General features: G+C 40.4%; 1 protein-coding gene across 4 annotated transcripts in view; it reads right to left on the reverse strand.

Moving 5' to 3' along the window:
• LOC138111368 (mucin-5B) overlaps positions 1-13,401 on the reverse strand; it is a 46,122-nt gene that overhangs the window by 30,907 nt on the left and 1,814 nt on the right. For 2 of the 4 annotated variants that reach the window (XM_069016988.1, XM_069016985.1), the window contains exons 3-15: positions 11,396-11,488; positions 10,954-11,152; positions 9,047-9,302; positions 7,535-7,649; positions 6,122-6,209; positions 5,105-5,238; positions 4,469-4,694; positions 3,536-3,661; positions 2,714-2,831; positions 1,379-1,517; positions 683-784; positions 414-483; positions 43-180 (exon numbers count right to left, since the gene is read on the reverse strand). In XM_069016988.1, coding sequence (XP_068873089.1) covers positions 43-180; positions 414-483; positions 683-784; positions 1,379-1,517; positions 2,714-2,831; positions 3,536-3,661; positions 4,469-4,694; positions 5,105-5,238; positions 6,122-6,209; positions 7,535-7,649; positions 9,047-9,302; positions 10,954-11,035 — 1,594 coding nt within the window. In that variant the 5' untranslated portion in view covers positions 11,036-11,152; positions 11,396-11,488. Of the gene's footprint in view, positions 1-42; positions 181-413; positions 484-682; positions 785-1,378; positions 1,518-2,713; positions 2,832-3,535; positions 3,662-4,468; positions 4,695-5,104; positions 5,239-6,121; positions 6,210-7,521; positions 7,650-9,046; positions 9,303-10,953; positions 11,153-11,395; positions 11,489-13,401 lie in introns of those variants that run through there. The other 2 variants (XM_069016986.1, XM_069016989.1) reach the window with 2 other exon arrangements.

The raw sequence follows: 13,401 nt of genomic DNA on the forward strand, positions 1-13,401 counted from the left end.
TTTTCTTCAGCACATTGAAGGGTTTAGCCTTATGTGTCCTACCAGATGTGCGATTCTGAAAAGAATGATCGACTGTTATGGAGAGCTGCATTACAGGTTTCATTTGCACTCGAATCTGCACTCCAGCTGAGCTCAAGATTTTGATGAAAAATGTAGATTGTCTGAAGATGGTGATGCCATCTAAAGAAGAGAAAAAGAAAAAATGTTGTATGCACTTGCAAATCTTTATGAAGCTGAGTAAACAGGAACTTCCATTTGCCAGTGCATCCAATAACACAGGGATTCCCAAGGAATCCCAGACCTACTATCCACCTAAAAATGAGTAGGGTCGTGTTCTTTCAGAGAAACGAGAGGAAATCCCTCTGCAAATAGATGTATGCTACACTGTGGAAGGTGTGAAGAAGGGCGTTTACCTTTGCTTGCAGGCAGCTTCACAATGAAATTGTTCATATAGATATTTCCACAGGAACATATTTTTATAGTCTGCAGGGAAAGGAAAAAAGCCCATAGTAGTGAATGCATATGATGTGAGACAGACAAGAGCAACCTGACAAGATTCATTAAGCATTAAGGAGTAATGTCTTGAAAACCTCATCACCCCTCAGTGTTCAGACACCATACAGGAAGGTAGGGAAGATAGAAGTGACCTACTACGTATCGCTAATTAAAGTCAGTTACTCACAGTTCTTCCTAGTGTGACCAATACATTCTTTAGGCAAGTCATTGTCCTTGAAGTCCCACACTGAACGATCTCCCCAATCACCACAACTGTGTCATCAGTGTTCTGAGAAGACATGAAAAAGGTATGTGCAGACATTGTTAGCATGTTACAGGATGGGAGCTAGAAGAGAAAAAGGTATCACTGAAAGGCTAAGATGGAGCAATAAAAGAACTGGGGTATTTGATCTCTAACTGCAAACTGTTAATTTCATTGCCAAAATGAATAATTTTCACTAATTTTTCTTTGCACTCTGCTTCCTTGTGATCAGCCTGTGTGGATTTCATTTGCAAGCATTCCCAAGGAATTGAATTTTTTTGCAGAAATTTTGGCTCATCCACTTCCTTCTGACAGGCACACAGGAAGAAAACTTCAGAAGAAATGCTTGAATCAATGCTAATGCATTCATTAAGAACATTATTTAATTAAAAAAAAAAAGTACAACTATGTTGAAGCTGCAAACGTTGAAGCTAAGCATTAGCAATTGACTTGCAATCCATTTCAAATTCAAAAATTTACGAGGTTTAAGACTGAGCATGTGTTGAAGTGCTTTGCTGGATTGGTGCCATTTAGTTAAATTAAGTCATATAAAGCTCTAGCATAGTTTAACGCCTCGTGTTACTCAGGAGATTTAGGAGTGAAAAGAGAAGTTGCTCATACCTTAGCTAAGACATAATGACAGTTGCCATGAAAGTTGAATCTCTTATTATCAAATGTTGTTATATGGAATCCTCCATCTATGTGGCAACTTCCAGAGCAGGGCAGAGAGATACAGCTCCAGTGGCCTCCTTTGCAAGTACTGTGCAAAACCCAAAAAGCAGCAGTTAGAATAAACACCGGTTCAAGGGAGCAAAGGTGATACATCATTTGAATCTGCACAGATGCAGCCTCTTTGTCTTTTTAGCTCGTTATCTTGGCTTTTTATAAAAACCTGGTGGGTGGAAGCCTTTGTATTAGGCCCTAAAGTGTGATGGTTGAATTCATCTCAGTGAGAAAGTTAACTGCACTGGGCTTTGAGCTGGCTCCCTCACAGACACACTGGGATGGGAAAGCAAGAAATGGTTTTCAGAGCCTAAATTGTTTACTTGATTTTTTTTAAAGAAAGAAAGAACCCTTCAAGCAGGATCTTGCAACATCTTGTGTTACTGATACAACTGTTCAGCAGCTAATTGTGGAGGACCTGGGATAATGAGCAATTCTCACACCTGTGCACACAAGAAGAAAACAGCCCAGCTATGTAGGCTTGGGCTTCGAGAGATGTAAGTGAGGACCTGCCAAGATGGGAACTACCCAAAGCCCATTAAGTTCAATTACTCAAAATTTCTGGGATTTGAGGAGCATTTCCTCAAAATGCAGGTTATATTAATCCAAAGAGGTTTGTAGAACATTTGTCCATACCACATTTTATTTGTCCCTATAGTAAAGCTTTACCTGATGGTCAAAAAATGATGTTGTGTCACAGGAGCTCAGATAACACATACAAAGTAAGAAATAAAACTGTTGTGAGAGTAATATACCTAAGGTCTTATCACCTTTCACTAGTGCAGAATGGAGATGGGTTCAAGCTGCCAGTTTTTTTTCTAAATCAAGTCATTCTTAAAGATCAGGACTTCTGAGATCTGGCCTTTAAGTAGCCTTGTGGAGATCCAGATGTTTTTGGAAATGCCACTTATTAACATGGTATGACTTCTCACCTCACTCTAGTGGCCCAACTCTCTGAATTAATCACTGAAGAGTCTCATTTTTCTACATTCTGAAATGCTGAGCTCAGTTTTCAAAAGCAGTTTCAAGTGAGGGTGGGTAATAACTATGTGTGGTCGAGGGATACCTCTAAGTTTTCCTACACTGTTGAAATTCAAAGCAAGGTTTTGAATAGTTATTTAAGACAAATGTCAGGAAAAGATAAAAAAAAAAAAAAAAAAAGGAGGAAAGTACAGAATGCAACTCATTAATGTATTGGAATAAATGCTTCTGCAATCAAGACCACAACAGTACCAGTTCTGGCAGGGAGTGGAATAAGTTCCTCCAGATGAGTAGACTTTGCCTTGAAATGTACAGGGGCAGCTGTCTCTGGGGATGCACTTCTTGCTGCTGAGGTCATCAAGGATTGTTCCTGTTCAGACACATTGGCTAGTTAATATTTCTTTGGTGTGTCTGGGAAACACCAGCAAGGAAGATTAGAGTAAAGAAAAAATTCTGGAGTATTCAGCATTTCTTAAAATGAATGGGACAATTTTAAAGGAAAACACCACACCAGGCCCTTTCAGATGTTAATGGATAGGAAATATTTCTCAAAAGAGTTCAAATGAAAGCAATGCAAAACTCAACATTTCCTGTTAAAAAAATTTTTCACTGTGAGCAGGATTATCAAGTGCCAGATTGCAAGGGTGTGAGCCAGTTTCCATCCTTTTCTAATAGTGAATCTAACAGAAATCAGAACCTCATCTTAGACTATTTCATGTGCAAATTTATACATGCACATACCTTGAAATGCATTTATGTTTTGTGCCACTTAAACTACAGCAAGATTTAGTGTCATAACAGGGAGGCCTCTCAACAGACAGCTTCATCTGCATGCTTACTGTCTAGAGAACACCTCTTTCCACATCTGCACCATATTTTTCCTGTCTAGTCCTTAGAAGTCTTTCCCTCTCCTCCTCCAGTGTCAGGTTCTTGAATCTTTAGAGATCTAGCTCTTCCAAGAAGAATGTTGTTAAATTATGCTAGAAGAAACAGTTTATTTGTTGTGTGAAAGGGAACAACCTCCCTTTTTGTCCCTTGATGTGTGAGATCATGGGCAGAAGTGAGCTGCCTTACCAGGAGGACAGAAACAGCCATCTGTACATGGGGCTTTACAAATCTTGCTCCTTTCTGGATCTGCACATGTGTCAGCACAGGAGTTTCCACATTCCATGTACTCCATGTTGTTTGGGCATTCCTGATCTGCAAGACCAAACCAAAATGGAGTATGTTAATGATGTATTTATAAGATCTCTCGAATTGTTTTGTCACTACCCAACTCCTTCTTCCTCCTTTCCTCCATATCTTGTTTGCAAGCCCTTCTATCCAGATATGTCATGTTTGTTTAACCTCTTAAAGGAACTTTTTATGGCCACTTTTACTTTATCTTTTGGACAAAACTGTGCTGCTGGGAAATATGAGCTATTTCACATTACTAGCTCAAGGTTGGCTGAGGTCATAATACAAGCAAAGAACACCAGAATCATTTGGGGAGTCATAACAGTTTATTTTTGCCTGAAGCATCAGTCCTTCTGGCATTAATTTGCTATCCCAATCCACACCAGTAGTCTGGGTGAACTACCTGTAGCCTTCCGCCTGGATTTACAGAGATTTCCTCCTCAGTAACTGGACTACTGAGTATGAAAACTCAGGGTGATGTTAGTACAAACATATTGCACTTCTCAGTAGCTACTTCTGTCTAGTTGTCAACATGTTGAAACAAGGCTCTTTATGAGTTAAGTGTACATGGTAAATTTCAAAAAAAAAAAAAAAAGAACAGGAGAAAACCTAGTGGTAAGAAGGAGTTGGGCAATATCAAGGTATAGTTCTGATTTAAGAGCAAAATCAAGTTAAATTTGTAGAAGCTTTTCCATTAACAATATTCTGTCAAAGAACTTTCACAGATTGATTCAAGGTAGTTACCAGAGCTCCTAGCTTTGCTCTGCTGGGATCAGAATACTTGTGTAAATGTCTAAGCTGAAAGAAATCTCCAGAGCAGCAGCTACTTACAGCAGAGTTCTTTGGTCCTCCATTCCCCAGGGTCTCCCTTCCTCAGGACGCAGTCTCGAGAGTACTGATTTAAAGTGCTGCATATGCAGCTGGAAACCAAATCAGAGTGAGAAGAATTAACTGCACAGTGGCACATATCCTCAGCACAGGTCTCTATGTAGTCATCAAAGGCAACCACTCGGGGGCAATTTCCAAAACGGGACATAAGTTTCTTGCATGGTTTTTTCTGTTAAAAAAAAAAAAAAAAAAAAAAAAAAAAAGGGAAAGAAAAGCAATACTTGACATTTTACCACCTTTTAGGTTTTTGAATATACACCCCAAGTCTTGATGACACAATTCCAGGGTCACAGAATACTTCAGGTTGAAAGGGATCTCAGGAGATTATCCAGTCTAGCTTTCTGCCATGAGGTCCTTTGCCGTGGACTGGAAGCTGTCATTCAGTCGGGCATTTTCCCACTATCTATTTCTTTAACACTGTAATAGGATATTCTTTCAGCTATAAGATCATAATTTTGCTCAAATTCATGTGTAGAGTTGTGAAAAATACAGTTTAGTGCATGCTCTAAGACTTGTTTTAACAGTCTCTTCAACACTGTAGGTCGGGGGGGCTTGTACTTCTTGGTCCCACACACTTACATATATGCTGCATCTATTGTCTTTCCTCCTGGGATGTCTTCCAGTGTGGTCATCTGGGCTCACATCAGCACACTTTTGTGAGGGATCCTCTACTTTGTGGAAGTTCCCAAACTGTCTTGGATGCATTTTATACCCTGCAAAAATCCCCAGATGCATTTCAGTAACTTCCTGCAATTCTTTAGATCAGTTAATGGGCTATAAAAATGCACTTACTCTTTGGGCTCAAAGGCAGTATGCACTTCATGAAATGCCCAAACTTAACCAGCATCCATACTATAGAGAATGACAGCCTGATATAACTTCTGTTGAGCTAGAGTCAGGAATCTGGCACAATTGTATCGAGGCCTGCTGTCAGCATGGGCATTTAAAATCACACGAGACTCTTGACCTTTCTGTTGCTTCTCATAATTTCCAAAGACTTCTCTTTGTTATGGGTGTGTTTGATCTTACAGACTTTTCTGTTTGCATGTGTAATAGTCATGCAGGTATTACATAATGGGATGCTGTTATAACTTTGGCCTAAGTCCTGCAGCTGATATTCCAGGATGAAGGTTTCTTTCCACCCATATAACCTGCTGCAGGATTATAGCCTTAGCTATTTGCAATATCTGAAGGTGTCAGTGGATGGCACCACAGTTTCTTCAAAGATACTTTGTGTTTTCTCTGATGCTTTCTTTTCATTATAGAGGCAAAAATAATCACACATAGAATGATTCAAATGGAAGAACTCGTGCATTTCCTTAAAGTATGTTATTGTCAATGGGGATCCTGGCAATGTTGCTGCATGATAGCCAAGCAATTAATTTGGGTCAAAAAAGTTGGAGGCTCTTACAAATATGAAAAGAGCAGAAAATCCCAAATCATCTCATAACCTCTTAAAATACATCTACTGTATATGGAAATGTTCATGTGCCTGTCAAGAGATCTGAAACTCTGCTCAGAGAAAACAGATAACAAGTTTCATGCCATGTATAAGGAGGTCTGTTCTGGATGGAATATGCTGTATTTATGACCTACCATCCAAAATCAAATCATTCTTCTGATTGCCATCATAGTTCCCACATAGACCACATATTTTCTCTTTATATGTTTCTTCCAGGTCCAACTACGAAACAGGAAACAGAATTTAAAGGCTTTTCCCCACATCAGCAGCACTTGTTACAAAGTGATTCACAACAGGAAAGCACAGTGGCAGAAGTTCTCATTCCCACTTTGTAAGCAGTCTTCTTTTCTGCTACAAATCTCTCATAAAACTTATCTGCAGACAGATTGAATTCAAATGGGAAGATAATCCTCCAGCAATTGTCACTCCTACCCACTAAAGAGGTAACTGAAGCATGTTAAATACTGGATTAAGCCCTGGACTGGTGTCTCCCAGCATAGAGACACTGGTATACAGACATTTGGTACATCTTGCAGGGTACTGCAGCTCCTCTCTGGGCAGGTCAGATAACTGGGCTCTAATGCTGGATGCTGTAAAGAAGCAGCTTCTGGTTAACTTTTAGCCATATCTAATGGGGTTTCTAGTCCATAGGGTGAACGGAAAATCATATAGCTCTTCTAGGGGTGGGTCTGCCCAGCATTATTTGTTTTGCCCATATTTAGTGGAAATAAACAGCCAGGTTAGCACACTATTGCCTTTCTAGATAAAACTATTGCACCTTATCACTCCTACATGCTTGGGGGACAGTATTGGTCCCACTCAGGTCCACTAAAAAAAGGCAGTGCTTTTCCTACAGTTGTGTCCACTCTACAGTAATGTACAGGTACTGCCTCTAACACTTTATGTATTAATTAGTATACAGGAAGAGAGAAAGAAAATACTTTAATAAATCAGAATTTCAGTATCACATGATTACTTCCTGATATTTTTTCTCTCTATTCACCTTTTACCCTCCCTCTATCTCTCTGAATGACAAAACATGACACACAACTTGCATTTAGTTAATCTCAGTCCTGAATGTGAAGGATAAGTGTTCACACAGAAAAGTGTTAATGTACTGTTGCAGAAGAGAATATTGTAGGGTACATGTTTAGCGGAGAATTCCCACATAGCATGGCTTTGGAATGAAAGAGGCCAAGATCTGAATTGGTCACAAAGATTAGTGTCCCACACGATGTGCACAAGACAGAGTAGCAAGAGCTGGTGGGCTGTGTTGCTGCTGCTGCCCCATGGAGCAGGGAACTAACTGCAGATGTATTATATCCAGGTTTTGTCACATAAAATTAGCTGGAAAGGCCATGGGGTTGTGCCTTCATGCCCCTGCCTCATTAAACTATTACCTAACTTGGTATTTGTCTATCAGCTTATGGATAGAGTGATACCTCCCTCCCACAATTTCATATATCAACACAGTGCCTGCATCCAGCCCTGCTTTTCATCACTGATGAGATTCACCAGGAGGAAAATAACTAACTGGCTGTTCATACTAGGAGAGTGTCAGCCCAGTTCCACTTGAGTGTCAGGCCCAGCTTCGAAGTGACTTGGAAGTAAGTACAGGTGTCCTCAATCAGGATGCTCTTCAAGCTGAAAGGCATGGCAATCCTGGAAATTCGAGGGAACAAAACAGATTGCAGTGAAAAAAAGAGTGATGAAATCCTCAGAGATAAACAGGAAGGAAAACTAGAGTTAAAAGGAACTAAGACATGGGAACACTCTTTGCAAGGTCAGCCTTCGTCTACACAATGCATTACATTGTCCATTGTGTCCTTTTACCAACCTTAACCCACAACACAACGTATTTTGTCTCTTGTCAATACTACATCAGCCACCTGACTGATAGAAAGCAGCCAAACCCAAGGACCTAAGCCAAAGGTTTATAAACAGCAAGATGCCAATATTGGAAAATGGCCCTCCACATGAGGACACTGCAGGTTATCATCATCCTTCCAGGACTTCCTTGACGTTTGGGATTCACAAACAGCTCTGTTCTGTTACTCATGTACTGATGCAACTCAGACCTACAGTACTTTTCCATCTTACCAAGACAATTACCATTCATTTTGCAACAGCCTAGAAACTTAGAAATTCAGAAAATGGCTAGAAGATAGGAGATTTCTTGCCCCTTTGATTTAGGAACAACATATGGGCTTTGGTGCTATAATTACATGGAGTGGTGCTATTTTATATTTGGTTGTTTCTAGAAGGCTGTCAAGATAGTCCATATGTTTGCAATTTTCTCTCCAAAAAGACTGTGAGGGGTTTTCCCAGAGTCGAAGGTTGCCTATGCCCTTCATAGTTATATGCTAGGAGCAGGACTCTGCACTTCTCATGAGGACTGCCCTTAACATCGTGCCCAACTTTCAGCTATTGTTGCATATGATTTTTACTTATGGAATATTTTTATCCTTCTCTTTGCAGTTTCCTTTGTGGTTAATTTTGAATTGGAAGTAAAGGTGTGGGTTTTGACTTCTAAAAATTCTGCCTTTTTTTGTAAGAAGATCCCAGGGCAAGTTGTGATCTGCAAAGCAGTACAATTTTCTAGACTAATCTATCTGGAAACAGAAAACTATTCCTAAAAGAACCATCTGTTCCTGAACAGCAACATACAACAGTAGGGTTAGTACCACAGAAATAATGTTTTGAGAAAAACCACTGAGCTTCTACAAAATCTAAACTTTTTTATAAATAAAATGTTGGGGTTTATGTACTTTCTTCCATCCCTCCCTCTCAAATCAAAGCGACATCAAGGAAACCTTAAAATACCTTCTGTTTTCATAGCATACACATTGCTCTCTGCTTAACTTGTTGGTGTTGGTCCCTGGGAGATGTAGTTTTGTTTAAATGCTTCTTGCCTCCTCCACCACTATGAGGGGGACTCTTCACAATACCCTGTTCAAAGAGCTATGAACACCTCATACACAGCCACTGCTTTCCAGCCAGACCACCCAACACATAGTGATAAAAATGCAGCACAAAACAACAGTACAGTCTTTACTCACTTCTTCCCGTTCACTGTGATTCCTGTCTCCTTCACCTCCAGGACCACTCCATCAATGGTGACAGTGAAGTAGATCAGGAAGCTGTTCTTGGCACTGCGCCTGATCTGAATGTTAAAGTCCTGGTAGCTGTCATTGCAGTGCGAAGCGAAGATGTATGTGCAGGTTCCAGGAAAAGTAAACTTTACATGGTCAAATGTATGGAAGTGGAAATTCCCCCAGGTGGCACATTCACTCCTACTGACAGTAGAGACCTGGACTAAAGGAAACATCATAGTAGAGGAGCTTAGAAATTCTCCCCATATGAGGCGCTTACCCTTTTTTGCTTGAAAAACATTAAAGGGGTGATTTTCAAAGGCAAAAATGATAACTCCTGGAATATGCAAGCCTGTGGGAAGAAGTTTCATCTCACTGAACTTTTGAAGTCCATGACTTTTGAAGTCCAGAGATACCTGCAATGTGAGCAGATTAGCCCAGCCTCCTTTGAAGTTAACAGTGAGAAGCAGAAGAGGTTCAGCTTTCTCATCTTACATATCTGCCTAGAAAGAAGATGCTGAAAAACACAGGCATCTCTCTGTTGTCTAGAAAGGCTGTGTCTATATTTATGCTGTAGACATATTTACACTGTAGATATCTAAAGTGAAGTGAGGAGAGTCCCATTCTGGATGTCTAAATCTCATTTAACTCAGGCAAGACTTTGGTCCAAAGTCTTGTATTGAGTCCTTTGCAGGAGAAACCACAGCTGGCATGACTTTACAGCAAAGTGGCAGCTGCTAGTCTCAGTGGTTGAGGCCGCTACCAGCTTCAGCTGTTGGCTAAGAGATACTTGGTTTTTCTTCTCAACCAAAACTCACTTTTTGTACCTCTGTCAAAGGTATAGACACATACTCCAAGTGCATATAAGACATTACTTCAGAAAGCAGTTTTTACACCACTGGGCTTCACAAAGGAAACATGAATCACCTTGAATTAAATTGTATATGCTTGCTATTAAATGCTTTTAACATTTCTTCTAGGCCCATCTGAAATAGTGACAAATGCAAACGGGAAAGTTCTTTGTGTTGTTCAGGTAGCATGTTCAGGAATATCAACATAGCAACATCCACCACAGATCAAATGAAAACCAGTTATTGATTTACTCAGTGAACACTAAAATATTATTAAATATTCCTGCCTAAGAATCAGCAGGGGAGAACTGAGAAATTGGGATCCTTATGTTATAAATGTGCAGCCCAAACTCAAGTGCCCAGTAAGTCCTTGCAGAAACAGCTTTACAAGGGGACTGCTACTTGTCATAGGTGGTTGCAGCACTGGAGTAGGGCAATTTAGCACTTTTCTACACAGTAGAGAGAGCAAGTGAGAAAGTTTGGCTGTTATGGAAGTGAAATTGCTGGAATTATTAAGGCAGCAATAACTGGTACATCAACTGTTTGTGTATTAAGCAGTTGGGAAAAGCGTAAGACATTAAAAATCAAACCAGGAGCTAGCAGTACAGCAGACTACAAAAAATGTGATTACTGCTAATGCAGCATTTCATGGTGGTCAATCAAGCCTAGCTGGTAGTATGGTAAGTACTTCTATGAAGAATATGTGTGAAATGTGTTGAAAAGGGTGTCACCATATTTTTGTTTTAATTTTTTTTTTGGTGCAAACTGCATTCAGAGGGTCTCCTCTTTAAAATTAGTCACTTGGGACATAAAACAGTTGATACACTACCTAGTAATAAAAGAAAAAAAGTAAAATACATAAATGGTTGACAATAAGGATAAAAATGTACAATGTTTAACAGTATCTGGCATGTCTACAGCCCTTACATGAATATGTTACACATTTTCATTTGTCAACTCTATTTCTCACCTATGGAGAGCGATATGAGAGCGAGTAATGCAAGAATTAGATTCTTTTCTTACCTATCTGAACTGGTTCTTTGCCCTTGCAAAAACTCCAAATTAGGCAGAAGATCCAAAATGATCTCCCGGTTTTTATTTCCATCTTGCCATGAAGTCGTAACTTGAAAATCCTTTCAGGGAAGTGTTTTTTCTTGGCTTATAGGCAGATTTTTATAGTCCAGGAGTTTGGCATGAGAACAAAACATTGATGGCAGGGTCCCTGAAAGGTGGAGCTTCATTAAAATTTCTTTTAGTCATTCATTATTAGCACCCAGAAACCTCCTCTCTGTCAGACAGGACAGGTATCCAGTTCTTTCTTGCTTTATGGGGACAGAGAGCTGTCTGTTTCTAATTTCCTCTTTTGAAAATAGGTCCCCTCACCCTCTTCCTATAGTTGTTATTTCTTTGGCAGCAATAGTTTTTATTTTTTATGACATCTGATTAGTTACAAGCAATCACTGACCTCTTTCAGAGTTTTTCTCTGTCTTGCACATCAGCAGAGTCCCCCAGCACAAGAAAATGTGTTTGTTCCCTCTACTAGCTTTAATGGCGACTTCTAAACGGAGCAAAAAGTATTATCAGGTCAACGCATAATGCATGGCTTATTTAGAGCAAAATCTTTTGGCAGGAGGGCACTGTCCTTTAAGAAGTGTATCCAAAATATTTTAGAAAAAGAGGACAGATTTACTGCTTCAATAGACCAGGAAAAAATCAAAAGTGCAAAAATTCTCACCTCAACTGTACAAATGGGATTTAATCACACCAGTTAGTCATGGGGAGTTAATTTATTCTTAATGCACACAGAGGTGGTGGATTCTCCAAACATTGTGCCCAAGGGAGTAGTGCCCAAGTCCCATCACAGTGTAGACCACAGTTCATTCCTGCACCACCTAAATTATGCTGCTGCAAAAGGGTCCCTTGGTGTTCTCAAAGTACTTTAACACCCTACCACATACCCATAAAAAATCCAGTGAGCTGCACAGTCCATTGTAGGACATCCTGTCAGAGATTTTGATTTCAGTAATTTTAGAGTCCCTTCTAGAGATTTACTTGCTTTGTTGACACAAACTGAGCTTGCATTTCTTCACCTCATCCATGCTGTTGGGGAACTGCTCCTGACAAGAGAGGAAGCTTCTCACCTAGTCCCAGCAAAGCAAACACAGATAACAGACATTCCCACACTTCTAGCTGCTCCTTTTGGGAATACACTAAAGCTAGAGTGATTGCCAGAACTAAGTGGGCACAAATACAGTTTAAGGTGGACATAGGTTTCCCCCTTGTTGCAAGGCCTCAGGTCAAGCCTGCCCATGCACTGGGGAATATGAATGCCTTTTATCTGGTTGGTGGGCAGCAAGCTGGCCCTTGGGAACAGGGTCTTGCTCACTGCTTTACCAAGATTTGTGCTATTACCACAGTGGAGTGTCCCGAAGCTGGCCCACTGCTCCCTTCAGCTGCTGCCCTACACAGGTACAAGGTGCTTTGCAGAATTGCAGGTGACAGCGTCTGCCAGGTGAAGATTTGCTGCTGCCCTTGCTCTAAAGAAAACCCTGCACCAGCATGCGAGAGCATTGTGCAGGACATGAAACATGAGTTCGTGTTGCCCCTTTGCCACTGTCCGTGTCCCATTAATTCCATTGTCAGTCGCACTTGAGGCAGGGCGCTACTGGAAGGTAAAGTCTGTTCTTGAAGCCCTGCCATTTTGGCCAGAATACAGAACCAACAGTCTTTATGGCACTGGTGATGGAAGTCATGGACTGCTGCTGCTTCTCCTTTTAATCACAATGCATCTTCCCTCCCGGTCTCTGTCCAAATCCAAAGTAAACTAGGAGAATATCTAGCAGATAAACCTAACCAGGAAAATATAACATTGGAGATATGAGGATGATCTGAAATTGAATACAGTGCAATAGCAACACTCAGATTCAGCAGATTCTCATGATAATTTTCAAACTGAGTTCTTGTTCAGGCCACAGGACAGGGCTAATGGCAGGTGTGGGGAAGGGCTGTGAAGCCCGGGAGGAAAAGCACATAGGTCAGTAGACCACAGATATAGACTAAGAAAGCTTAGTTGGACGTAAAAGTGGATAACTGAAAGATATTAATTTTCCAAAATCGAAGTTAGTGTCAAAATCCAAAAGCAGAACTCCACTGAGATAAAGTCAATGTTTTTTTCAATCGCTATCCTCTTCCTTTCCAATTCCCACCCAGGCAATCAAAGCAGCTATTTCATTCATTTTGGTATGAGAGTAGAAGGAAGAATCAGATTCTAGGAGTATGATTCCTAACTCTGGAGGAAAACCCCTTTATTCCCACTGAGCTGCACAAAAGCAGCAGGAACCATGTATTAACCACTTGCCAAAGATACCCTTCAGGTTGGACTAGTCCTTTGATGACATACTGATGTTGGCCTCTGCAGCTTCCAGTCCTTCGTGTTCTACATATGGGGTGATTCAAGGGAATGCAAGGATG

The sequence above is a fragment of the Aphelocoma coerulescens genome, chromosome 5 (genome assembly GCF_041296385.1).
Source record: "Aphelocoma coerulescens isolate FSJ_1873_10779 chromosome 5, UR_Acoe_1.0, whole genome shotgun sequence".
Lineage (NCBI taxonomy): Eukaryota > Metazoa > Chordata > Aves > Passeriformes > Corvidae > Aphelocoma > Aphelocoma coerulescens.